This window comes from Falco cherrug, chromosome 4, assembly GCF_023634085.1.
Source record: "Falco cherrug isolate bFalChe1 chromosome 4, bFalChe1.pri, whole genome shotgun sequence".
NCBI classification, from domain to species: Eukaryota; Metazoa; Chordata; class Aves; order Falconiformes; family Falconidae; genus Falco; species Falco cherrug.
In genome coordinates this window covers 89,039,712-89,067,629 of record NC_073700.1, presented here as the reverse complement: position 1 = coordinate 89,067,629, position 27,918 = coordinate 89,039,712, and the positions used below count along the sequence as shown (strand labels likewise).

Below are 27,918 nucleotides of genomic sequence, written 5' to 3'. Positions count from 1 at the left end.
GCAGAGTGTTCGGGTTTGTGGCCAGGAAGCAAGGCAGTGCCACAGACAACGTGTGCCACCTGTTCGCAGAGCACGATCCGGAGCAGCCTGCCAGTGCCATTGTGAACTTTGTATCAAAGGTCATGATCGGTTCCCAGAAGAAGATCTGATGCCTTTCCATCCTTGGCTCGGAGCTCCTCACTGAAGGAAGGCACTGTGAGAGGCAGAAAGCCTATTCAGCAGCAGCGTCTGAACCTTGTCGTTCCCAAGAAGGAAAGCAGAGGACGGGCGACCCACATCGTGTTTGGAAGAGTTCAGCCTTTTCTATGAAGATGCCTCTGACTTCACAAAGCATTATTTCTTTGGGTTTTACATCAAAGGACAAAGGGAAAGCAGCTGGATGCCACCCAAACCCATGTAGCTCGTACCTGAATGAAGCATAAATGGAAAACTTTTCTCCTGAAGGTTTCTAATATATTTTCACATGCTGTTTCTCATCATTTATTGGAGCAGAAATACTCAATAGGCTGCGCTACTTTTTTGTGCAGAAAATGTTTTGTATAACCTCTGCAAAGACACTTGCTGTAGTTGCATCAATGGTAGCTGTAGGCCTTGCAAACATGCTCTTAAGAGAATGATGGTCTGAGGAAGACTATTTGCTCTTCCCTTCATCTTCGTGTGATCGGTGATGGGAGCTGAGTGGAGGAAGGGGAAGATGTATGTGAAGAGAAGGTTTGTGCAAGTTGATTTCTGATAAGAAAGGAGTGGCAATGTGGAATATTCAGGGAGATTGCTCTGTATTTAGTGTTAAGAGGGCTGGGCTGTTTTAGTGTAAAAAATGGGAGAGGTGGCAGAACAAAAAAAGGCTGTGTGGAAGTCTTGTTCTGTAACTGGGTTTTTTTGTATTACTATTTTTTTATACAGAGAACTAAGCAGGGAAGAATCTGTATTTTAATAATTACAGGATAAAAATGAGGGAAAAGCAAAGAAGAAAATTTTATAATTTATATATTTTTACCTGCACCAGATTATTTATAGTGGATCTCAGATCTTGATGTGTCATACGGATATTCTTAAACTAGACCATTGTTGAGCTTTGCCTCTTCAGTACTGTTTTGCCTAAGTAAAAATGTGTATAACCTGTGCCTTGCTATAGACAATAGAGTCTCATGTTTTGACTTTTGTCTTACAGCACCAAGATAACTTCCCATTTCCCATCTCTGCAATACTGCTTTGGTAGTTACATTTGTTCCCCTACCTAATACATAATTGTATTTGTGGATTCTTTTGGCCCCCATTTTATTGGATTTGGGGGGGAATTTTTGGCTATTTTTTATCTCTAGGAACAATTCTTGGTTTATAATGTTATTTTTTAATAATTCTTTGAGTCAGGAGATCCAAAAGGGAATGGAATTTATTTTGTTATTCTGTCCCATTTCTTGAAAGCATTTATGTCATGATTTCTACAGTCGTCACTTCTGTACATATTGCTGTATCTTTCTAAACACGTGAGTATTTTAAATGCGTAACAAAGTGCTAGTTAGCTTTACAGAAAATTGATAAAGTAGGTGACAGTGGGAACTTTCATGAGGACAGTAAACCACTGAGGTCTGCTGTGTAATTCCGGTGCACTCCAAAAAGAGCAGTACCGGAGCCCTGCATCAGAGCTGAGGGTAATAAAGCAACTTCAGCATGATGGTGCTGAAAAGTTTCATTGCCTCTGTTTCTTTGATGTGTGACTGTCATCATTATATTAATACCCTGAAGAATGAAATGACAGGCTGCATTTGGCATGCTGATGCGTGCAGCACTCGATTAACTGTACCCACTTGTAGGATTTAATCCTTTTATCCAGTTTTACTAAATAATGGTTAAATGCAGTGGGAAACTCTGGTTGGGCTATATGGGCAGAAGGTTCCGCCAATTTGTACAACATTTGTCCTGTGTAAATTATGATCTGTTTTTTCTTAATAGCTCTCTTCCTATTTCCTCAAGTAGTAGGACCATGGAAGCCTTGATCAGTGCATAGCCAAAGCACTACCAAATTATTTGTGTAACTGGATTTTGTATAAATGACTTTATGCTTTTTAAAAGGAAGGCGGAGGGAAAGAGGGGGAGAGAAGAAAGATTTGAAGTTTAATTTGTTTGAACCAGGAGGTGGTGTGTTAGTAGTGGTGGGCATGGGATGTGTGTAGAAGGGTGAAGCAATCCAAAGTGTCGTAGCTACCGTTGAAGCAACAAAGGCAAGTGCCTCTGATCTGTACCAAATAATTCTGTTCTTCTGACACAAAGGTGTGCTACTTAAATGGTGTTTATGTACCATCCAAAAAAGAATGCAGTTCTTCACTTTCAGGAGCTTTGATCCTTTTGAAAGGACAAGTTTCCTTTTCATACTACTTTGGTACACCAAGGACCCAGTTGCCTAATCTAGTCAGCCAGTTGGGGCCTAGTGAACTTCTTCAGCTGACAGCTCAGCTAGATTTAATTCTCAATTAGATTTAAATCTGATGCCTTGTAAACATTGAAACGAGGAGGAATTTTTTACTCTATTTTTTCACTTCTGTAGATGATACTTAAATTTAAGTGTGTCTTGTTAGACACCAAGTGTTAGCCTTTGGGCTGAAAATAAAGTGGGTTTTTTTCCCTGTGTATTATCATTTCCATTGAGGGCCTTATTTTTTATTCCTTGTGCTTTCTCAAGGCCTGCTGAATTCAAGAGCATAAGGAATTCCACGCTGATGCTCCCGGTGGTGTTTCCGGGGAGTGTAGCTGTACTTGGTAAGTGGGGAAAAAAGAAGTTGCCCTGTTTCTAAGGGAGGTTTTCTATTATGCATTCCTTTGGATGGTATATTGCCACGTGCTTTTGCTTTTTAATGGATTAAAAAATGCACAAAGCGAAATAGTTCGGTATGTACCGTTATGTAGTGTATGTAGCAAAGATATTCGCGTAACTTGCGTTCATGGCAAATACAAGACTAAATAGTTAATACAGCACTTTCAAGGTTTTTGGTAGATGTGTATATGCAATTTCATAACTAATGACAGCAAATTGACACCTGTATTTAGCCACACTCCTATTAACCTGCTTAGTAAATGTACTACTATAATCGTACAGTGTTAAACTACAAAAACGCTAAAAGCCATGTTTTTAATTAAATGGTTTCTGTGTATCCAGCAGTATCATTAAAAATTTAATGTTTCCTCCTTGGATTTACCTACTAGTGAATATTTTTGCCTTTTTCTTGAAACTGTAAAGAAGCATCAAAAGGTCTCCAGTGTGTAAATGAATGTTCTATAAATTCTTTGTATAGTCATTTTCTCTGCTTTTCAGATATCGCCTCTATTCAGATTTTAATAAAATTATGAATGTGAAATTTCAAAGCACCATGTTACGGGGCAGTCTGTTCTGAAAGAAGGTTACCTGCTGACATCCGAAACCAGCTGATGAGTAAAACATTTTTGGTGAAGTAAGAAGGGGTTGCGTACTGAAACAGGGTCTTAGTTTTGTTTCCTAAAGATTTCTTTCAAGAGCTTGACATCACGAGTCCCTGTTAGTGGTTCAAGTGTAGTTACAGCATATGATTTTTGTAGTTCGTTTGCACTTACGATGGTGGAGAAGTGCCTTTGACCTGCATTGCATATTTCAGTGAAAAAAGGGAGAATACATGATGTCATCTTCTGAGATGTCTGTACCCATTTAACTGTGCCTCCACTGTGACTACATTGGGAAAACTTCCAGAGGAGCATGAGGGGGGTGAAAAATCTAACCCCTAGCTGAAATAGCTTGCCAAGCACAAGAGCTGTGCGTCAGCCACGTTTTAAAGGTTGAGTTATATACATGCTTTTATCAGGATTATTCCCAAGGCTGATAAACTCTGGTACGTCATGCTGATGCCTTTTCTATGAGGCGTAGGCTGGCGGGAGTTTTTCAGTCAGTGTGCTTGACTGTCATTCATCACTACAGGCCACCGTGAGCTTTATGCTTGGGCGTAACACGCAGTGGAGTTACTCACGGGAAGCATTCATCTTTTATTGGAATGAATTACAATGCAGAACAGATGACAGGGGTGCAACAGTAAAATGGATCTTCTGTGTTGGAGTCAAGACTCCTGTTAAACTCTTGCCCCTGAGCGGGGATGCCACTGCACGCATGTGTGCCGCTGCTGCTGCGCGCCTTCGAAGGCTGCTCTGGGGTCTCTCTGCTCTGCTGGATTAAGATCTGCTTTCAGTATTCATGCTAAATGCATTCATAGCTAGTTTATATGCAGTTGTTCTTATGCCAGCATTGTCTCTGAGCGTGAATAACTGTTTTCTCCCTGAGGTATTTATAGCAAGAGATCTGACCCCCCCTTGTGTCCTTCAGCCTTCCTTTGGCAAGGCTAAACAAGTCGGCACTCAGCCCTTACGTTTTTGTCTTTGAAAGGCTGCGGAGGCCTGTTCTTTTTTACTCTTTGTCAATGAAATCATTTCTTTGGAGGGACCCTGAAGTGAACAGCCAGGCTCTTTAAAAGGGGCACAAGCTGCTGCCTTGTGGTTTTTTTTAAATATTTATGTTAGAAAACTCTTGGAACAAGACAATTTGGCACGCTAGATAGGCAGAGTAAATCCCTTCTCTGCTGCTGCTGACACCTAGCACAAGGGTTACGACAGTGTAAACTACATCGGGTGGTGTGCGCAGAGGAAGTCACAAGGGCAAGTAGCTGAAGAAGTTCTCAAAAGCTGAAATCAGAAACAGGAAGGTTGCAGGAGACCTAGCAAGGCTGGCAGGCAACCAAGAGGGCAGAGGGGAGCTGTGAGGGAATTTAAGGATCTTTCTGAATTACTGAGAAGGGATTTGCATTACGTGTCGCTGCAAGGGGTAGCAAACCAGGCCTGTTTCCTTCCTTTGAAAAGATGTTCAGGGTCTTGTATGAAGCGCAAATATTTGTAAAAGTTTTAATTTTTTAATATTTGTGGAATCACAGAGTGGTTGAAGTTGAAGGGGCCTCTGGAGCTCATCTGGTCCAGCCTCCCTGCTCGGGCAGGGCCACCTAGAGCCAGTTGCCCAGGACCAATTCTGGACGGCTTCTGAGTACCTCCAAGGGTGGAGACTCCACAGTCTCCCAGGGCAGCCTGTGCTGGCGCTCCGTCACCCTCATGGTGAAAAAACACAGCACTGACATTTGGTGGGAGCCTCCCGTGTTTCGGTTTGTGCCCACTGCCTCTAGTCCTGGCCCTGGGCACCACTGAAAGGAGCCTGGCTCTGTCCTCTTTGCACCCTCCCTTCAGCTGTTTACAGACACTGGTATGATGCCCCTGAGCCTTCTCCACGTTGAGCAGTCCCAGCACTCTCAGCCTTTCCTCAACGGAGAAGATGCTCCAGTCCCTTCATCATCTTTGTGGCCCTTCACTGAACTGTCGCCAGTGTGTCCATGTCTCTCTTGCGCTGGGGAGCCCAGATCCAGACACAGCACTCCAGGTGCAGCCTCACCAGTGCTGGGTTGAGTGCAAGGATCATCTCCTTCGACCTGCTGGCAATACTTGGTTTAACACAGCCAGGGATACTGGTAGGCTTCTCTGCTGCAAGTGCACATAGCTGGCTCATGTTCAACCGGGTGCCCACCAGGACCCCCAGGTCATCTCCAAAGCTGCTTTCCAGCTGGGTGGCCTCAAGCATACACTGGAGTGTAGGGTTGTTCCTCACCAGGTGCAGGATTTTGCACTTCTGATTTAGGTTGGATATAAGGAAGAAACTTCTTATGGGAAGGGTGGTGAGACACTGACCAGGTTGTGCAGAGAAGCTGTGGATGCCCCATCCCTGAAAGTGTTCCAAGTTGGATGGGGCTTGGAGCAACCTGGTTAAGTGGAAGGTGTCCCTGCCCATGGCAGGGGGGGTGGGAACAAATGATCTTTAAGGTCCCTTCCAACCCAAACCATTCCATGGTTCTATGATCCACAAACAACTGATGCTTTGCCCCATAAAGATTTCTTGGGTATGCAGTTTTGGCAGTGTTACGTGGAAACTGCTCTAGGTTGTAACCAACTGCTTGTGCCCTCCCGGTAATGTAAGCAGTCTTGAAAATGGATTCACCTCAAATTCCTGCACAACCTTTAAAAAAAGAAAGCCTTTAAAAACATTAAAGTACATTTCAATCATTGTAAAAATCGTCTAACATTTTGTTCAAGAGTTCTTGAGAAAGCAGAATTAGCTTTTTACGTCACAATGACTTTTTTCTTTTTATTGCGTACCTACTGTCCTCAAATATTTTTCTTAATCTACAGCTATTCAAATCCCACCTAATTAAATCTGACTTCTGGGCTTACTCCTGTTGCCACCTGTATTCTATAGAGTCGTGATTCCTTTGTAAGGCAGGTGTGAAAGAAAATACAAGGAAGCAAACTTAGACAGGGAACTAAACTATGGATGGGGAATCAAAATGTAGGGTGGAATTGGTCCAGGAAATTTGTATGCTTGTATTTACTGCAGTAGAATAATCCAGCTGTAAAAATAAAGAGAACTATGTTGATTTGTACACTGAAGGTTCCCAGCCTTTTGGTTCACAAGCTGACACGAACGTCCCACTGAAGTGGGTGATATCTGTTTGTACCTAGGGCGTGCCAGTGATGAGAGGAGGCCCTCGGACCTCAGCGGGAAGCTTCCCAGCACACAAACTTCTCCCTGCATAAGAAAATGGTTATAATGCATTCTTATAACTGAGTGCTGCAGCAAACCCACAGCCATACTCTCAGATACCAGCACGCTTTTACTCCACGTGGCAAAGGACAACCACCCCGAAAGTAACTGCTGGATGGGAGCCCAGTAAGTGTCTTTGTGGGAGCACCTGGACAACTTTTGAGCGCTTTAGTTTCTTTCCATCACAAGTGCCAGGCATTTGAAATAGCACTTGGAAGTCTGGCTTTCATAGTGAAGGATTTCTATGAGGAAACCTGGCTTAACATGTCGCAGTCTGTTTCCTCAGAAGGCCGTTGCCTAAAAATCCCCAAAAGGTGGCATTGACCGTGTAGTGACCGGCAGTGCAGGGTATAGATGTGCACTGAGACTTGTGGATGTGAATTTGTTCCTGTCAAATATATATTTGATCTCACATTGTCTAGTTAGTTGGAGAACATCCAGATTTTCTATTTGATTTTAATGGTTCTGGGTTACTTCTTAGAACCACCCGTATCTGTTCCTCAGAACTGGAACAAACATGGTTCGTGTCTCTGCCATGGTAATATTTAGTCACATCTCACAATAATTTAGGATTCCTGTGCCTCATTTTGTTAGAATAACTCATTGAAGAGCTCAGAATTTTGCTTGCCCCATAAATTTGTTAGATTTGGGATACCTTTAGGTTCATGCCTGAACCTCCATCCAGTTGGCTGAGTGATGTGCAGTCCACATGTATGTTCTCCTGTACGCACAAAGGTCTTTTGCAAGGACTGTGTTCTCGGTGGGTTTGTGTATGTGTGCGTGTGCTTTCAGACTAAAGCAATGTGTTGCTGAGATGTCTTAGGTAAGACTTTTAGAAAATGCTGGAGAGAGAAAAATCCCACGTGAGTTTGAAATGTCTAGAGTCACTGTAAAAGAGAAACCACGTAGTGTCTCCAAGACTGGTGATTTTATTATTTTATTTTTAGGGGACATGAGTAATCATGTATAAAACTGTAGATTCCTGCATGGAAAAATCCAGTCCCAAGTTCTTGTCTATAAACTAGACATGCTAGGTGTTGTTGGCAAATGCCTTGAGTAGCAGGCCTGTAAACATTAATTCTGTGTTAAATGTATGAATTGTTCTCGTGATTTCTGAGGTGGTCGTAAAGTTGTAGGGGGTGTGCATCTGAAAAATCAGGACCTTGGTCTGTCTTTAGCCATTCCTCCTATGCTTAGTGGTGGTAGCGGAGGCTGACTTGGTATTTCTGGAGCCGTTTGTGCTTCTGTTTGTACGTGCTGGGTAGATTCCAGAGCTGTTTAAGGATGATGGGATTTAAACAGTCATGGTTTTAACACTCTTAAAGTTCACTCATAACAGTCCGAGTGAACACGTGTGTGTATGCTGCTTGGCTCAGGAATAGGAGAAACAGTTTATTAAAACTTTCTTTCTGAAAAATCCAGCTTGCACAGTATTTCCAGATACATTTCCATGATATGCCCCAGGAAAATGGATTTGCTGGTTTTTGCCCTTTCTGAGGCCTGGCAGGACTCTCGGGTGGTTGGAGCTGGCTAAGAAGGGCTATGCAGCAATGGGTGTTGGGCAGGGACATACAGGCTCCCTGACCCAGTGCAGGAGGATGCTAAAAAGCAGAAGGCTCTTTCATGACAAAAAGGAAAAAGGGAGAGACAAGGAGCTTGGGTTTCCTGCTGCATTAATGCCAGAGCAGAGGAAGTGAGGCATTAGAGAGGCAGTAGCCCAGAGCACTAATACTGCAGCATTGTGTCCATGATCAACACCCCCCACACACACATCTGATCTTTCAGTTGAGGTCCAGGCTTTTCCCAAGACTAGGCTCTGCATCAGTGTTGGATACCCTGGCTGAGTACCCACCCTGAAAGGATACAGACACGAGCAAGTCTGGGCACCACCAATGGCTCAAAGCTTCACCAGGGAAGGTCTTGGTCTTCTTCCTGAGGCTTGCCAGAGTCCTGAGCACCCTGCTTTGAAACCAAGCTGCCACCAGTGGTGTTGAGTGGGTGGGCTTATGGGGCTTTGTGCCCTTAAACCTGTGTAGAACCTCGGCCACTATCCACCAGGTCCTTTTGGCTGTGCTGAGCGAGAAGGAGCAACATGCTTAGGGAGGGAGGTGGCAGTACGATATGCTGTGGAAAAACAGGTGAACTTGAGCCTTGGAAAGGAGGAGGCTACAGAACTAGGCATGGGGGTTTGGGAAAGTGAGCGGTGGTGAAAAGGAAGGTGGGATTTGACTTTTTTTTTTTTTTTTTAATACCATCAACATGGCTGGTTCTTATTTCTACCCTAGTAAAAGTATGGGTGGCTTAAAGCTTGCATTTGCTTTACATTTAGGTTGACGTAATAGCAGTAATATAGGAATAAATTGAAAATATTTTTGAAAAGACTGTGAAAGATCTAGATATGAACAGATCATTAAGGAAAACATTAGACTTCCATTGTTGACAAAAACCGCTGACCTTGAGAACTGGAAAACTACAAAGCTGCAAGAAATGAGGAAGATGTTCCAGAAGTTGCTTTGTGGTGTTTGTTCAGGTGTTTTGTTTTGTTTTTTGTTTTGGTTTGTTTTGTTTTGTTTTTTGACATTGGATCTTCAGGAGCCCTTCAGGGTTAGAAACATGCTTATTTTTAAAACTGATAGCTCAGGTTCTCATGTAATTAGCCAACTCTGGGACCTTTATGGGAACACAAGGCAAGGTGCTGTGAGACCTTTGATAACATTGTGAGGAGTCAGTAGCATTGTTTATAGGGCTGTATTAAATATAAAGGAACTTGGTTTGTTTCTGCTTCACATCTCTGTAAACTCTGCCCTGGGCCTGGGTGCTCCTGGAGAGTATCTGGGGGGATCGCTCTGAATTTCAAGCTGTCCCTGGGATTTCTGCTCATGATGACAAGGCATTCCCATTCTGCATGCTCTTATGTCAAATATTTACAATCAAGAAAACTCAACAGAAGCAGCGCTGATTTTATTTTTTTTTTCTTGTTGTCTCCTGATCTGACTTACCGTCAGCTGCTGGAGTGGTGCAGCCAAAGAGCTGTAGTGATGCAACCCGTGGAGAAGGATGCCTGAGCAGCTGCTGGGGAGCTGCTACTCAGTTTTTCTGCTTCTCAGTTAATAACCCAGCAAAAAACAGTGTCCTCTGCTTCACCTGAGCTTCTAGCACCTGGTACAGCCAATGGAGCCACACCAGCAGAGCTCCTGTTCAGGCATGCGGCCACCCAAGTTTCCATCTGTGGGATGTGCAAAGTGATATTCCTAGAGGTGGGAAGTGATTGTAAGCAAGCCTGTGGGAGGTGTGGTGAGGCTGATGAATTGCTCTGCTTGGTGGCTGAGCACAGGAGGGGGTGGGCAGGCTGAGGGATATTAGAGACTCTGAGAGAGAGAGTGGTGGGTTGGAGCTGTGCTCTGCTATGTATGAGTGCAAGCCCACGCAGCATGGCCACTATAGAGGCAGGTCCTGGGTCTGCTCTGTCCCAGGAGGGAGGCAGCGCCACAGTGGATAAGGAGGAGTAGAAGAAGGTCACAGCATGGAGCGTTAAGAGAAACACCTCCTTACCCTCTAAGATACCCTTACAGAACTGGTGTATGAGGCCTGAGCACGGGAGGTGAACAGCACAATGAGAAAGAGGAGGAACCTGTGCAAATAGTTTTGCCAAGGTCGGTCAGAGACACCAGCCCCTTGCAACAAAACCTGCATTATGACCAGCACCCAGAAGAAACAACAGTGAGTTACAGTCTTTGGCCATTCCCTCCTGTGCAGAATGGAAACACCCGTTTGCAGACCGGACCTTCTTTTCAGGAGGTTTGCTGCTTCCCTGGGGCTGAATTAGGGACGTTACCACAAGACTGAAGAGCCTAGTACAACCTTCAGACTGCTGTCCACTCCTGCTCTCTTAGGTCAGTACTAATGATGTTGCAACAAAAGTCTGAGGTCGGTGAAAAGTTATTTCAGCACCCTGGGAAGAATGCTAAAAAATTTGGGAGCACAGGTAGTGTTTTCCTCAATCCTTCCAGTATTGGGGGGAGACTTTGGAAGAAACAAGGTGAGTCCAGGGTATCGAGACCTGGCTCCAGGATTGGTGCCTCCACCAAAACTTTGGGATTTTAAACCATGGAAGAGCTTTCCAGACACAAGGTATGCTGGGGCCTGATGGGATCAATCTATCCTGCTGGGGAAAATGCGTCTTTGGGTGTAGGCTGGCAATACGGATTGAGAGAGCTTTAAACTAGAATCTATGAGGGAGGGAGATACCAACAGGATTGCAGGCAAGACAAGGATTGGCAGGGCACTGCCTGAGGGTGGCAATGCTGGTGGGAACATTTACACTGCTCCAGGAGGCATGGAAGGCTCAGAAGAGTAACTGAAATGCTTGTGCACCAGCACACACAGCATGAGAAAGCAACAGGATGAACTAGGAGTGTTTTGTTCCCAGAGCTGTGATATCATTGTTATTAGTGAGACTTGGTGGAATGAATCCCATGATTGGAGTGCCAGGATGGAGGGCTACAGGTTGTTCAGGAGTGATAGGCAGGGCAGGCGAGGTGGAGGTGTCATGCTATATGTAAGGGAGAAACTTGGTTGTACAGCCCTTACAGTTAGTGATGATATGGTTGAGAGCCTCTGGGTGAGGATTAGGGGGATGGAAAATAACGGAGATGTTGTAGTGGATGTCTACTACCGATCACCCAGCCAGGATGTAAGCAGTGATTAATTATTCTATAGGAGATTAGAAGAAATTTATGGATCAGCAGCTCTTGCTCTTATGGGAGATTTCAGCTTCCCAGACATCAATGTCACTGCTGTGACAAGCAGGTCTCAGAAATTCTTGAAGTCTGTAGGAGATAACTTCTTGCCACAAGTGCCCAGTGAGCCAACTAGGAAAGGTGCCCTCCTAGTCTTGCTATGTGTGTGAACAGAGAAGGATTCGTGGGAGATGTGATGGTAGGTGGCTGTCTTGGCCGCAGTGATCATGACATGGCTGAGTTTAAAATTTTCAGTGTAATGAGAAAAAAGGACAGCAGAGCTGCTGGACTTCAGGAAAGCAAACTTCAAGCTATTCAGGGAGCTATTTAGCAGAGTATCCTGAGTCTCTGCTTTTGAAGGCTTTAGGAGTCCACAAGTGCTGGTCTATCTTTAAGAACCACCCTCTAGAAGCAAAGGAGCAGACAATTCCATTGTGTTGTAGAGCAGGGCAGGAGATGAGCTTGGCTGAACAGGGAACTCCTTGCGGACATCAAGAGGAAAAAACAAGTGTATGATCTCTGGAAGCAAGATCAGGCTTCTCAGGAAGCTTCCAGAGCTGTGGTGTGCATTTGCAGGAAGACATGAAAGGTCAGAGCCTGGAGTTGAAACTGGCCAGTGTTGTGTCAGATAACAAGAAGGGTTTTTTGAAGTGTGTTAATAGCAAAAGAAGGTCCAAAGAAAACTTGTTGAAGATGGTCACCTGACTAATAGGGTTGAAGAAAAAGCAGAGGCATTCAACACCTTTTTTTTGCCTCAGGCTTTAATAATACTGACAGACCTTGGACTGCCCGGTCCCCTGACTTGGAGGACCATGAGTGTGGTAACAGTGACTTTCCCTTTGTGGACACTGAAACTGTAACGGACCAGCTGTATCAGCTGAATGTTCACAAGTCTGTGGGGTTAGATGGGATTCATCCCCGAGCACTGAGGAGCTGGCAGATGTTATGACAGGACACCTCTCCATCATCTACCAAAGGCCTTGGGAGTGTGGGGAGGTCCCTGCTGGCAGCCAGTCACTGTCATTCCAGTTTACAAGAAGACTATGAGGAAGACCCAGGGAGCTACAGCCCTGTGAGTCTAACCTCAGTTCCTGGAAATATTAGGGAGAAGGTTATACTGGGTCCTACTGAAAGGCATTTAAAGAATAATGAGATCACCAGGCACAGCCAACATAGACAGGGCTTGCCCTCTGTGAACCTGACTTATTTGGTATCTTTCTGCGGTGAGGTCCCCTGCCTGGTGGGTGACGGGAAGGCAGTGAATGTAGTTTTTCTGGATTTTAGAAAAGCTTTTGTTACTGTCCCTCCCAGCATCCTTCCGAACAAGCTGGCCAGACATGGGAGAAGCAGGTTTGTGGTGTGCTGGGGGTGGGGGCTGGAGGAAAGCACTCAAGGGATTGTAGCAATTGGGGCTACATCTGGCTGTGGTCACCAGCGCTGTTCCCCATGGTTCAGTTCCAGGGCTGGTTCTTTTCGATGTAGTTACCAATGATCTGGATGAAGGAGTTGAATGTGCTGTTAGCAAGTTTGCTGGTGACACCAAACTGGGAGGTGCTGTTGACTCTTTTGAGGGACAAGATGCCTTGCAGAGGGATCTGGATAGATGGGAGCATTAGGCAGTGATTAAAGAGCTGAAATTTATTAAGTCCAAATGCTGGATTCTGCACCTGGGATGAAATACTGTTGGAGTCAAGGGTAGACTGGGAGAGGAGTGGCTGGAGAGCAGCCCTGCAGCAAGGAATCTGGGGGTGCTGGTTGGCAGCAGGCTCAGTATAGGTCAGCAGTGAGCCCTGGCAGCCGAGAGGGCAAACTGCATCCTGGAGTGCATCTGACAGCCACACCAGCCAGTCAAAAGAGGTGATTATCCCGCTGTATTCAGCATTGGGTGGCCTTACCTTGATTATTCTGTGCAGTTCTGGGCCCTGCCATTGAAGAAGGTTGTGAAGGTCCTTGAATGTGTGCAGAGGAGGGCAATAAAGCTGGTGAAAGGCCTGGAAGGCATGCCCTATGAGGAGCAGCTAAGGATTGTTTGTCCAGTTTGGAGAAGAGGAGGCTGAGGGGCGATCCCATCGCTCTCTACAGCTCCCTGAGGAGGGGACATGGAGAGGGAGGGGCTGAGCTCCTCTCCCTGGTACCCCGCGCCAGGGTGTGTGGGAATGGCTCAAGACCGAGTCATGGGAGTTTCAGACTTGAAGTTAGGAAGCTTTACTGAGAGGCTGGTCAAATGCTGGAACAGACTTCCTGGAGAGGAGGTTGATGCCCCATGCCTGTTCATGTTTAACAGACATTTGGACAGTGTCCTTAACAGTGTGCTTTAACTAGTGGTCAGCCCTGAAGTGATCAGGCACTTGGACTAGATGATTGCTGTAGGTGTCTTCCAAATGAAATATTCCATTCCCATATATGCATGAAATATGCAAGTAAAAAATTGGAACATGATCATATTTTGCCTGTTCAGGATTGAATATTGCCTTGTTGTTCCTCTTAACAATTGTGGCTAGAACTCAAAAGTGCTTTGATGACCTCAGAGTTCATATTTATATACATTTTTTGTTGATAAAGTAGTATTTTCTCCTTCACAGCATTTCACATGATGATGGGAGTCTGTTTTGTTTTTTTTTTTTTAATTTATTTTTTCCTTCCACTTTCCCAGAACAGCATAAAAGACCTTTCAGTTCTCTTGGAATTTGACTGTAAGCAATGAATCAAAAGATGCACTTCACTTCCATCTGCCGGTGAACGTTCCATACAGCATGTAGCTGGTTATTGAGCTGTAGTACACTGCAGGACTTCTGCAGTTGGAATGCAGCAGCTATTGTGTTCGCTCTCCAGTCAGCGGTTTTATTTTTCATAGTGTAACTTACCAACAAAAAGAGAACTCAACCCTCCCCGCCATGCTACACCTTCAAAACCCGAAGTGCTGGTGAGATACCCAGTCTGTTGTAAAGTGCTTTGCCACCTGGGTGCCATCAGAATGGGCCAGATTCTGCTGACCACAAGTAAGCCACATAAATGCCGTTACACTGCTGAAAACTCACATTTCTCCACAGCAAAGCCTTAGTGCTCCTGAGCCTCTCGGAGTTATCTAAAGAGTTGCCCATCATTTGTTGGTTGTGGTGTTTTTTAAGGCTTCAAGACCTGGAATTGTTAGTAGTTTACTTTTCCCTCTTGTTCAAAAGAAGTGTTGTAGCTTTCTGATTTTCAGTGATAAACCTCTTGGTACCAGCACTACAGGATCCAGCAACAGCATATGCATAAAACATATCTAAAGGTACTCTGTAATGATTTTTTTTTTTAAACTGATCAGTATTTGAACCTTGATAATTTTTAAATGCTGCACACACAGTGAAATTGGGTATTACAAAAAGACTATTTAGCCAAACCAATGGCTGCTGGTATGTCCTCTTTCCAAATCTGATTGTTAGAGGCACTGAAAGGTTAGGGCTTCTTTCTCTGCTAAGCTTCAGACTGTATCAAAGTCTGGAGATCTGCTATGAGGAGATCTGTCGTGCTTAGCTGTATATCTTAATGTTTAAGAACAGAAAAAGCATTTTCTTAGAACTACTATTGTCAGATTTCTTTTGAGATCACACTTCTTAAAAAAAAACCCCAAACAATTGCCTTTGGAATATTAGCATTTAATGTTTACTTATCTCTAATTATGAAGTCTGGAAATACACTTACGTGGGGAAAAAAAAACCCAGAGTAGTTCTTCATAAATACAAGAGTCCAGCAGCTGGGTTTTAAATTAAAATACCAACAATTCTACAACCTTGTTCATGTTAAGTTCTATGCATGGATTGGTAATGCTGTGAAGCATCTGATTCAGTGCTTTGCTGTGTGGAGAGAGAATCATCAATAATAAGCAAATTTAATTGCTCTGCTGAATCAGTTCCTGTATTAGCTAACACTGAAAGAATCATCTGACTTTTACAATCAGTAGGAATTGTCAATGGCAAATGCACAGCTCATGGGACATATTTAGAAATATGCAGGTAGTTAATTATACCAGATAGATCAATGTGCTACATTATACCTCTGATAATCTAACACGGTGTCACTTACATTCTTGCCTGGCTGTATGCAAACGTGTTTATGGGATGTCCACATGTTCTTTCGCAATGCAGTTTTGGATAGTTTGGATAAACACAGTGCCGGAGTCAGGCTGGGTGACACTGTGTGTTTCTGAGGCTGTCCCCAGGGGCTGTCGGCTCTGTCTGCCCTTGGAAGTTTGCTAACTTGCATCCTAGCATTCATGCTGCCCCCCTTGCCATTCAGGCAAGGACCCCACCAGTGCTTGGGCTGGCACCTGGGAGAGAGGGGACCTGGGCGTGCAGCCCTCATGTAAGCACATCACTGGGTGGCAGAGAGGGGGAGGTGCTGGGCAGCCCCCAGAGCACAGCCTTGCACCGTCAGCACGACAGTTCTTGTTTGAAGGCAGAGCTTGTTCAGGGAGACGGGCCATTTTAGGAGAAGGGTATCATTTATCAGTACTATGGCGTTGTCCAACAGTGAGAGCATTGTCCCCGTGTGCCGCATGCTCAGCCACTGTGCAGGGCAGCTAGCTGCTGTGCAGAATGGGACAGGATCTGCGCCTTGCCTGCCTTGCCTGCCTTCCCACACCCACCAAATCAGCCTCCAGCCCGCGTGGGGAGGCATGAAAGACAGTGTGTCCTGCCACTGCCTGCCAGGTGGAAGGCAACAGGTAATGCCAAGTTGTTTGTTCAGCAAAAGGCCCTCAGTAATGTGGCGGTGCAGTGGTCCCAAGGGCTCCAGCAGCGGTGGCCAACCCTGCTGGCTGTGGGACATACTTCTTGCCATCAGGAGAGCTAGGGAAGTGTTTTGGAACTAGGGAGCTGTAAAGCTGCAGGCCCTGGGTACTTGAGTGAGGCAGGGAGAGTAAAAAAAACCCAGATAACTGCAAGAGGCAAGGGATGAGGAGGAGGACCTAGCTAAACCCTTAAAGGTGGTTTGCTGTTGGTCACCTTGCCTGTTTGGGGCAGAGGGAGCTGACCTGTCTCCCTCCTGCAGAAAGGTTGCCTACTAAATTCAGGAAGAGAGAGGCTATTGGGATGGACTGCCTAGGTTGGGCTAGAAATTAGAGGACTAAGAGGTTGCTAATAAGTACCTGCAAGAAAAGGGAAGAAAACAAATGAAGGAATTAATCTTTCCCCGCCCCCCTCCCCCCCCCCCCCCCCTATATCCTAAGCAGCCTGCATTAGTTCGTCACGGCACACAGGATGCTGTGTGAACCGGGGACAAGATTGCTTTCGAATGATGCACAGTTTGGAGAAATGGAAACATTTTAGTCCTTTGGGGTTTTTCCATGCTCAGGAGAGGCTCACAAGACTGTATGATTCCTGTTTGCGTCGAGGTTGCTTGTAGCATAAGGTGAACCCCAATGCTAGGGCTGTAGACTGCTGTGGCAGTGGATGGGATGGCTATGCTTTAGGCATTGCTAGGCTGGCATAAACACATGCCTATTTTTTAGGAAAATAAATTAATTTTTTTTCTTATTCCTATCTGGGAAGGGAGTAAACCAGAACAACTTTCCCAGGGATGTGGTAGAGTTTCAAGATGGATTGGACAGGGTACCTGACAATCTCATAAAGGCTTCCTTTCCCACAAAAGGTTGGACCAGATGATCTTTCAGGGTCCCTTCCAACCTGGGCTGTTCTATGATTCCCAGTTCTAAAACTGTGAAGTTCACTTGCGTCTTCCTTGGAGTCCCCTCTACTGAATGGTTACGTTGGCCTAGGCAAAGGTGTGAACTTAAACGCCGTCATAGCTTTGCAATCATCTCCTCTGTGATTCTTTTGTTGTGGAGCAAGAAAGCTAATGTGTATATAAACCAGGAAATAGATTGCTTTTATTTTCTATAACCAAATCTGCTTATCTCTACTTGTCTGACTGTCAGCTCTTTGAAGGCATGCTACAGGCATCTCTGTTGCCATTCCTGGTATCTCTTATTGCCAATGTAAAGTAGAGGTTCCCTGCATGAAAGATGCATGTAACCCTGTAGAAAGCATTTGTGTGGTAAAGGTATATATATAAATTTTGTTGGCTTGCTTGAATATATAATGGAAAGACAGCTGAATGCCTTTAATACACGTGCATATACATTAACATAGTTTTACTTATATGTGTGTGTGTATATATCTTTTATAGAAGTTTCACAATGCCAAGGAGAATCCATTTTAATGTATCACTTTGCTGCCGTATCAGCAATCTTACAGGCACATAGTAATATTAAATATATGTACGGATATGGATGTCTGTATACTTACCTGTTAAGCACCATACGCATTGCCTAGTAAGCTTATTTCTGCTGTGGGCAGAGATTCCAATGTCTCATTCAAAACTACACTTAAACTTCCTCGCTGCAGTCAGTAGCTGATTGTACTTTAGGTCCTCCATCAGTGCCATGCTCATTGGTGCGTAGCAATGCGACACTGAGGGTACCACTACTGGGTGACAGCTGTAAGTTTTCCAGAGGAAAGGAGAATTTTTTTTACAGCTTGGTAGAAGAAAAGGGGTGAGAATAGAGAGGAGCTGCTGTTTCAGGGACATGTGTCATAGAGAAAACTTTTTTTGTAAAGAGGAGATCTTAGAGGATGTGATTAATTTATTTTCCTGCATTCTCACAGACAAGAACACATCAGGTATCTGATAGTCCAGCTCAGTTTGTCAATTTTGCTGTAATTGCTTCATCCTTTTCATTAGAATTTATTGTTTCTGAGCAGAACTTCTGCTCTTATAGAAATGACACAGCATACTAACTCACAGGAGCTTGAGTGTCAGAAACTGCGTGTTTTAATGCAAGCAAAACGGAGATTCAGGAGTTAAGTGGTGAGTGCTGGTCTTTTCAGTGGAGAGCCTGGGTAGTGGGGAGAATGGCCAGGAGCTTCAGAAGAATGGAAAGCCAGTGGGTGCTGTTACCTCCTGCGTGTTTCTTGCTGACTGATGTGATGATTTCTGACTGTAGGGAAAAGGTTGGTGTCATTTAACCAGATCTCTGAAGAGAGTGGAAGTCATTTTACCTAACTTGTATACAGAGTTTGATTTTCATATGTGACCAAAATGCTAACCAAAGACTTCCAGAATGGAAGTTGTCATGCATGGACTAATTGTGTTGTATTTTTTGTATATACACATGTATGAGCTGTAGTATATTTTTGTGTATACTAAAATGTAGGGAAATAAAAGCCTAGAAAATTTAAGGAGTCTGGCTACACAAGGTGATGACAGAGCCAAACCCAAACCTTAACTTCAGAGCCCTTGACAGTCCCAATGGTCATCAAATTACTTCTGTGCCCAAGTTTATTTCAGCTCATTTCCTCAGGAGAATGTGTTTTTATTGTTGCTGAGAGAACGCGGTAGGAAGAGGATGGCTGGGGTGGAAACTGAACCCTTTCTTGGAAAAGTTTTTGCATTTAATTTACTATTTATGCTCAGCTGTACTTGGAATTGTAGTTAGGTGTTTTAAAACCAGTGATTGTTGTTTAGGGGCCCTCTCTTAGCCTTTGGAATTAACCAGCCATGAAGAAAGGCTCGGCAGCAGGCTCAGGCTGGTTGACTGGGTGTCTCTTAGGTACCAGCAGTCTCACCCTTTCACCTCCATTTCCAGCAGTGGCAGTTGTAACAATTCAGTTGCAGGGCTGCAGTTTGCTTTCCAACATATTGCCCAGGTTCTTCAGAAGTTTTTGCTGGTAGCTACAAATTTCTGCCCAGCAGATGGCACGATTGCACAGTGCCTGAGACCTACTTGGGGATGTAAAACTGTAATTCTCTTTAAACAAGACTTTGCTAGGTGCTGTTCAGCTAGTTAAGATTGCACACAGCAATTGCACAATGATTCCCACGCTTCTTTTTCCACAGAAAACAGGGGCATGTTGTGTTTGCAAGTATCCTCGGAGGAGATGGTCCTTTTGAGGAGCATAAGTTGTTCAGCATTCTTGTATTCTAAAATTGAAGCCATTGTGTTTAAACTGAATGGTGCCACTTGGTTTTGAAAATGCAGGAAATGACAGAGGTGGTTTTGGTGGGCGATGAAGAGTGTCTAAATGGGGTGTAGAAACCTACTGGAGAGGACCCTGAGCTCTTGGTGCCCTTCTCCTGGAGGTTGTACCCCCATGCTCCCACTGTGGCCCCTGTGCTAGCTCATTGCACCTCCTTCCAGCTCCTCAAAGTCAAACCTAGAAGTTCCCACAGGGGAATGTGAAGAACGTTGGGTGAGGGAGGATAACGCTCTTTCCTGCTGTATTACTTGCCTCTACCCTGGACTGCAACTGATTCTTTGTCAGCACACCCTGATATATAGATTTTTTTTTCTGAAAGATGTTGGTATACCTCATTTTGGAATGGATTTTACAGTCATTTAGTAAATAAGACCTAGTAAGTGAATTTCTAGCAGAATTTGGGCACAGGTTTTTCTCTTTCAGAGGTAATCTACTCCTTCAAGGAGCAGGGAGTTGGACTCGATGATCCTTATGGGTCCGTTCCACCTTGAGCTATTCTGTGATTCTGTGCTATCATTCTGAAGTGCCTCATAGTGTTTGAAGGAAAATTGTGTTCTGTTGTGCTATTAGAGGCCGATTATTAACTTGTATATTCCATGTGTAATTAAAATGGAAAAAACCATGTTTGTTTGTTTGTTTGTTTGTTTTCAACACTGTTTGGAGGATCAAAACTACAGGGCCCAAAGGCTTAGGTGAGATGGAGTCAAATGGGCTGTTAATGGGTGTTCCCTAGGCAAGGGTTTTTTGCTTTGTCCCTTAAGGATTTTGTGGCATGGTTTGTTGGTGTTTTTTGTTTGTCTGTTTTGGTTTTGGTTTTATTTCTTTTCCATAAGAACATCCCAAACTGATAAGACTCTTGGATTATGAAGAGAAATAGAAGACCTTCTTAGTACATTCATGCCGAAATGAAGGAGGTGCAAGGGCCGCTCCCAGTCCTGTGAGTAGGCCTTTATAACCACCTGTTCGAACTCTCATGTTTTAGAGTTGTCTCTTCTTACGTGTCAAACTGGAAACTTTGACTATACTTGCATGCAGCTTCTTTCTTTTATCAGTTACCACTTCCAATGAGTTTACAATGGTGGCATCTAAATACAGCAATTAGAGAAATAGGTGGGAGATTTATAAAGCTGGCATCTGCTCAAGGCTTTCGAGGTTGGATTGCTCCCTGCTAATGTGTGTTGTTGCTACCTACATGGGCCAGAGTGAATATTTTGATTTATTTGAATTTCATTGAATTTACAAATGTAGAAAATTGCTTGTGGCTAGCATAGACGTTTTTCTTCCTCACCTCTGCCCTGTACAGCAAGCTTGTGAAAAGCAGAGAAATGCTCTGTGAAGAATCCAACATCTGCCTTACTTTTGCTGCTTTTCTCAAAAGAAATAGGGAGACAGTATCTCAACAGTGAGTTCTCAGCACTGTAATTACTGTCACTAACTCCTTTCATCTGTGAAGAGAGATGCAGAGCGTAAATGTAGGTGCACGAGTGGAGCCTTTCCAGCTTTGTCACGTCTAGAAAACTCTAGCAGGGCAATGTAGCCTGAGCCACATCCCTACAATTTTTATGGCTCTCTCATGGAAGATGTCTGTACAATCTGTGATTTAAATTTAAGGAGAAAACCAGTGCAGTTACTACGTAACGTTTCTTACTGACCTCTCCAAAAGAAAGCACTTATGCAGATGCTGCAAGTCCCCGACAGAGCACAGCAGGTAATCAGATTTGATGATCAGAACGATCAATGTCACTTAAATCCTACACTTTGAACTGTCCTAGAATTCATTCTGATCAATTCTTACTGCAAGTCTAATTGAAAAATATGAACTCTGTCAGAAGCCTAAACGACCTTATTTCCTAGCAGTACGTGCTCCTGTCACTGCTGACAGCGCTTGCGGCAGCCATTTCGTAACTCTCTGAATCTTGCAAAGGCCAAACCTGGGAAATACATGATCTGGAGATACCCTTATGAAAAGCTGTCAGATGTCCTGGTTGCAGGTGAGTACTTGCAACTGATTATTTGCCTGCAGACGGGAGTGTGTTAGCCAGACCCTTGTGGGCCTCCGTTCACCCAGGAGCAGCGGTACAGGAGGGCAGTTGCACCAGGAGAGAATTTACTTTGCTCAGTGCATTGCTGCACAATGCACATCTAAAAACTCTCCTCAGCTGCAGCTGTCCAACAGTGCCTCATAAGCTGGATTCATTTTTATGTATTTACACTGCCATACACATGTTTTAAGTTAAAATAACTTAGCTTCTATTAATCTTTGTAATAGACCCTTACGGATCCACTTCAAGCCTGCCTCGGTTTGTTCTCCTTTTCTATTAAACCCATGGAAATGTCTGTAGAGGATATTTTCCTAATCCTCTCCTGGATTTGAACTTTGTTTTCTTCGTCCTGTGCTGAGCTCCCAGTTGGAGGAGAATTACTGTAGTTTGCTGGATGAGCTACTCATCTGCCAGGCAGCTCCATGAAGCCACATGGCTTTCTTCTATAGTTACTCAGCCCTGCATAGAAGCCTGAGTCTCGACATCATGTCATCAGCTACAAGAAGCCAGAAATAGTATTTCGTATAACTTTTAGAATAGTTTAATAAATAATTTCCAAAGACTGTACAGGCCAATGCACTATTACTAGAAGTTTTTATGCCAATAAAACTTTATAAAAAGACCGCACATGGCTGGAAGCCATAGCCAGTGATACGGGTGTTTAGATGAGATGTTACAGCTGGTGTCCCTACCAGGAAACTTTGGCTGACTTGGGTTTGTTCTAGAATGGAGGTCAATAGAGTTTAAAAAGCACTTAGTGCGGTCCTCTGGCCTGCAGCAGCTTGGCAGATTGACACAGGTCTGCTGGCACTGGATGCGACCTTTTTCTTGAAATACTTTGCCCCTTTGGGAGACTCATACCCTTCACCCAGGGTTCATTTTCCTCCATCCAACCTTTCTTGCATTATGTGCAGTTCAGCCTTCCCGACCAGAAAAGGACATTTACCTGCTGATGGCCAACTTTGCTAATGTTTGTGCTTTTTTATATATCCTATGAGGATCAAATGCACAATTCTAATGCTTGCTCTAGATAGTGAAACAAAAGATCATCTCTGTATTCTGCATAGGCCCATCCCTAAGTGCCTTGCTTTTTCTTCCAGAAGCAGCATAGGAACAAGCGTTGGGATCCAAAAGGCAATTTGGCAAGCTGCCACCTTAGTGATTACATCCCTTTTCTTCTAGACCTTTCTGGGGAAGTGCATCTAATTGCTGCTTGAATAGCCCTGTTGTTTCTGCCCCAGAAAACTTGCCCAGTGGTGGGATAATCAGCGGATGCTCCTTTGACAGCCAGGCTGTGCAGCTTCTGCAGCTGGAACTGTTCCAGTGTTTCCCATTCCGTGTGGTGGCAGGCGCTTTTCCCAAACCCCGCTTTCCAGTTCGGACCGCAGTGGAAGTATTTCCCTTCCCTTCAGGGGACAATGGATCATACCTTAACAAATAACAAAAAGGCTACAGCAGCACATATAGTTATTTGCAGGAAAATTTTGGTGTAAAAGGTTTCTGTTTTGTAACATTGCTACTGAGCATCACTCTTCTCTTATGTACATTAAGTAAATTCTTTGGTGCAGCTTGCTTATAGAAAAGACATCTATCTGTCTACTGGGCTGCTTTTTAAAAGGTGTATATAAGTAGACTGTTTTGAAGATGATGAAAACTACTTGGACTGATTTAATAGTTCTTTTTCTTGAGAGCTTTAAAATATATGTCTTCAAAGTTATTAAACAATCATTTTTTGCAACAGTATGGACATTTCTTTGTGAAGACTTGACTAAAAGATTATGAGCTGCATCAAGCAGCCTGAACTGGTTCTTATTGGTAACAAAGTTTTTTTCTTTTCCTATTCTGTCTAAAAGTTAAGAGTTAATAATCTCAAAACCAACTGTCCATTTCAGCTTAGAAGTGGTATCAACATATATGTATGTTTATTAAACTCTTTCTCTTGAAAGGGAGTTAAAATCAAATATATTGGGAGTGTAAGCCACAAGAAAATGATCTACTTTATTTGTACATTTTTCTGGGAAATGTTAAGGGTTTACATAAATACCATCCACTTTGTGAAATTAGTTACAATGCAATGGCAAAGAAAATAATGGAAAATGATCATATTTACTTTTCATATTGAGTTTTCACTCATGTGTGCCTAATGGAAGGACGGGGTTACAGCCGTTAGCCTGCAGTGTTTTCTCCAGTAGGAGGTTAAATTCAATGCAGAAATGAAGTTGTAACAACCTCCAGAGGAAAGTTTTAGCCGACCAGTTTTGGGCAGGCAGCAAATGTTGTTGGAGCGCTCACAGCTGTGGCACACTGCAGGCAGGTCAGGGGAAGGCGCTGCTCAATGTACAACGGCAATCAGAAATGGCAGTCTGTAAAGCAGTGCGAAGAAGGAATTATGCAGCCCTTACGGAATTAGAGAGTTGGCTGTTCCATCTTGAATATGGAGCTGAAAATCTAATTTTCAAAGGGATATAGCAGAAGCTGAGGAGTGTCAATAAAAAGGCAGTGAGATAACAACAGATACGAAAATCCTGCCCTTGCTTTTTTTCCCAAAGAGGTGACTAAGAGTTGTAAGAGAAAAGCACTAAATAATAGGAAGATTGTTGTCATTCAAAATTATATTTTGATAATGAGTAGTTTTGTTTTATAAAACATTGCACAAGTGATACTTTATATTTTGCTTTTTTGCTTGAATTTCCCCTTCCTGTATACAGAGGAAGGAATTCTGTGATAAAGTGAAGGGTCTAGAGGACTCACACAAACATATAATGTTTCCGAGAGAAGGTTTTACAGTTGTACAACAGCGCGTAAAATGCAATTGTGAGGAACATCAGCTTTCATCTTTTAGTATGAACTGGGTCGGCATTATTTATGGTTGTCATTATACAATACACAATACGGCAGTATTATGATTGTCAAAGTTTTCTTTTTTTTAAGTAACAGAGTTGGTCTTTCTGGTTACTTGTAAACAGAAGGTATAATGCCTCCTAGCTTCTTAAAATTAATTTAGTTGCATCCTCTCTTTTCGCCAGAAATACTGTTTTACAAGATAAGTGATAGTTCTGTGCAAATGTGCTTTGCACTGGGCCAAGAACACTGAATATGGTATTAATCCAGCTTTTAACTGGGTCAAATACTCAGGTGCATATAAACTGGCTGAGATCCACTGAAGATCTGCGAGTATGCAGATTTGGCCTAGAACATTTGATGAAGCTAAAGTAATGCTGAATGCATTCTTTGAATGATGCTCTTCCCCAGGATTGCATATCAGGTGTAATTTATCAGACACCAGAACAGATGAACTGCTTATAATAATAGCAAAGTACAAACAAGCAAAGAAACAAGCAACACCCCGCAACAAAGTCACATGTCCTGTTATATTACTTTCCAATGCCAATCTCCTCCACTGCTCTAACGGTCTTGCAGCTGATTAAGTTGGCCGTAATAACAAAAGTTCATTACAATAATTTCTCCGAAAGAGCAATGTTGGTTTTGCAAGGGTTGTGTGCCCCCGATGCTGTATGCACAGTGGCACTAGGACCTTCTGGCTCCTTCCAAGGTCACTTGGAAGCAGCTGTGAGAACATGGGCTGTGGTGTGGGAGCACCTCATTAGGAATGAGTGCAGTGCTGGGAGGGTGGAGAGCAGCCCCAGACAAGGGCTTCCGGGCATTACCACGGGGAAGCCAATAAAAGGTACTTTAATTAAAGCTGCTCAGCTTTGTCTTTGCTTGGCAAACTTTTGAAGTGGATTCACACACACACACATGCAAGGTAACTACTTCATCTTTTTGAAAGTGCTATTCTGACAATTTGTCACAGTGACTAATTCCTTCTCCCTCTTATTTGCACAAAGAAAGAATTGCATACAATATACAGTATATATCAGCACAGATGTGGTGTCATGGGATGTTTGTCAACTTTGTAATTGAAGAAGAATGGTAAATGTGGCATGTCAGTGTAATAAATTAATTAGAATTGCCAGGGGGGGAAATATTTCACTTTCATTGTTTCTTCCACAATGGCCTGGGAAAGATAAAATTTGTTCTTAGCTGTGTGTTGAAACATTCTTGTCTGTATGAACATCAATTTTAGGGACGTATATCAGAAGCAAGACAGCAATAAAGCCAACACAGTGTTTCTGAAAGCAGTGTTCAGGCTGCAAGGTAAGTGTCAAGGAGGAGGTGAAGTAACTCATGGAGAGCTGACCTAGGAGCCCGTGAAGATATCAGGACCCAAATAACCTTGGTTTCAGGTAGAAATACTTCTACTGATGCAGTATGTGACAGGGACAAGTCTGTGACATGGGTCTTTTGTAATGATTTCAGTTGAAAAATAGCCACTGAGTGCTCAGGGTTGGCTGCAGTCACGGTGAAAATAGTGGGTTTGCCTTAACATACAAAGACTAAACAACAGCTCCCCAGGTGCCCAACTGATACGTGGCTAGGGCTGTGCTTCAAATTTTCATAAAAACCTTAATTTCTGAGTTTTTTGTTTCAAATTAGTGAGCTGATTTATATAAAACTTTTATATAACAGTCTCTTATTATCTACCTTTGTCCTGCATCCACCCCTCTAGCTTTCACTATCATACTTACCAGTCTCTGCTAATGTATGGTGGGAGAGATTTTCAGTTGCACAGTTACTGTTGGAGAATTAAATTTTGGTGCTAGTGCATTACAGCTTCAACAGAAATACCAGATTTCCAGTTTGGGAGACCCATGTAGTCATGGACTTTTTCCATCTCATCCATGTTGGCCTTTTCATGCTTTTGGCTTTATACACAAATACTAAGCAAGACCCACTGGTGTTCATAAGATATGTAATCCAGCTCAGACAAAATGGCATGAATTTCCTTCTGCAGCTTTGTCCTGGTTTCAGCTGGGATAGAGGTAATTTTCTTCTTGGTAGCTGGTGCAGTGCTGTGTTTTGGATTTGGTGTGAGAACAACGTTGATAGCACACATGCTTTTAGTTGTTGCTGGGTAAAGTTTATTTTAAGTCAATGGCTTTCCGGTTCCTTGGGCCCTGCCAGCCAGAGGGCTGCAGGGGCACGGGAAACTGAGAGGGGACACAGCCAGGACAGGTGACCCAAACTAGCCAAAGGGATATTCTATACCGTATGATGTCATGCTGAGTATATAAACTGGGGGAAGAAGAAGGAAGGAGGTGATATTTGGCATTATATGGCACTTGTCTTCCTGAGTAACCATTACGTGTGATGGAGCCCTGCTTTCCTGGGGATGGCCGAACACCTGCCTGCCCATGGGAAGCAGTGAATGAATTCCTTGCTTTGCTTTGCTTGGGTGCGCAGCTCTTGCTTTACCTTTTAAATTGTTCTTATCTCAACCCTTAAATTTTGCATTCCTTTCTGATTCTTCTCCGCATTCCTCTGGGTGAGGGTGAGTGAGCAAGCAGCTGCATGGTGCTGGGTTGCCAGCTGGGGTTAAACCATGACAAGCTTCTCCGAGTTTACTACCCTCATGCCCCATGTCTGTTGAAAGCTGAAATGATGTGATATCAAGAGTGAGTCTCCTTCCTGTTCAGTCTGGTTACCCCGTGAGCAGAATGGCTTTATTACTCTTTTGTGATGGAGAATGCCAGTTCCATCCTTAATGAACATGCCTACAGCCCCGTCCCACCCGCCCACTTCCTTCCTTGTCTCAGGTGACTGTGGCAGAGCAGGTACCTGTTTTTTCCCCACACTGATAACCAAAATCTTGTGCATCTGCTTGCTTCTACCAGTGAGGCAAAAGTACCCCATAAAAACCAAATACCACCCCCATTTCATTATGGGCACCCCTTCTACCCTGTAAAAGGCTAAATTCCTTCCTCCCACCCACCCCTTCATGAAGTGTGAGCAAAATGAGCTTTTGTCTTTCTGTTAGCAATGTTTTCCCTTTGGAGATGGAACACAACCACAGGGATGGCACCTGTGACTCGGTCACTTGTGGCCTGGGATGGTCTCGCTGCCACCACGCTGGCATTGCCACTGCCACTGAGCAGACGAGTAGTGGAAACACAGTGATTTCTGGACAGCACCACCCATGCTGTAACATCATGTTCACCATCCTGTTGCATTATTAACATAGTACGGATCATAATTTCATCTCAGACGATGCTTACAATATTGCAATATTTTATTTAAACTTTGTTACCAGTTACATATATCCAAGAAAAATCCAGAAGGACATGAAGACCTGTGATACTGGATTAAAGAAGCTCCTTTATGTTCCCCACCTATCTAAATGCACCCTCATGCCTGACTGAAGCATAATGCTCCAGTGAAAGATGTGAGAAACCCTTTGGAGGAAATTAAGAGATATTTTAATTTTATCTTTGGGGTTTTAGTCTTTTACAATCTATTAAAGAAACTAATTTCTATGGTGGATGTAGGCTCTTATAGTAGTCTGTTCAATTGAATTTCCAGTTTCCTCATGGTGGACACAAAAGGCAAGTCTCTGCAGGACATGAAAG

At 43.6% G+C, this 27,918-nt stretch overlaps 1 protein-coding gene across 13 annotated transcripts in view; it reads left to right on the top strand.

Moving 5' to 3' along the window:
* Positions 1-3,360, top strand: part of TNS3 (tensin 3) — a 281,319-nt gene extending 277,959 nt beyond the window's left edge. For all 13 annotated transcript variants that reach the window (XM_055710377.1, XM_055710374.1, XM_055710376.1 and 10 more), the window contains one exon: positions 5-3,360. In XM_055710377.1, the coding sequence (XP_055566352.1) occupies positions 5-149 (145 nt within the window). In that variant the 3' untranslated portion in view covers positions 150-3,360. The remainder of the gene's footprint in view (positions 1-4) is intronic.
* The last annotated feature ends 24,558 nt before the right edge of the window (positions 3,361-27,918 follow it).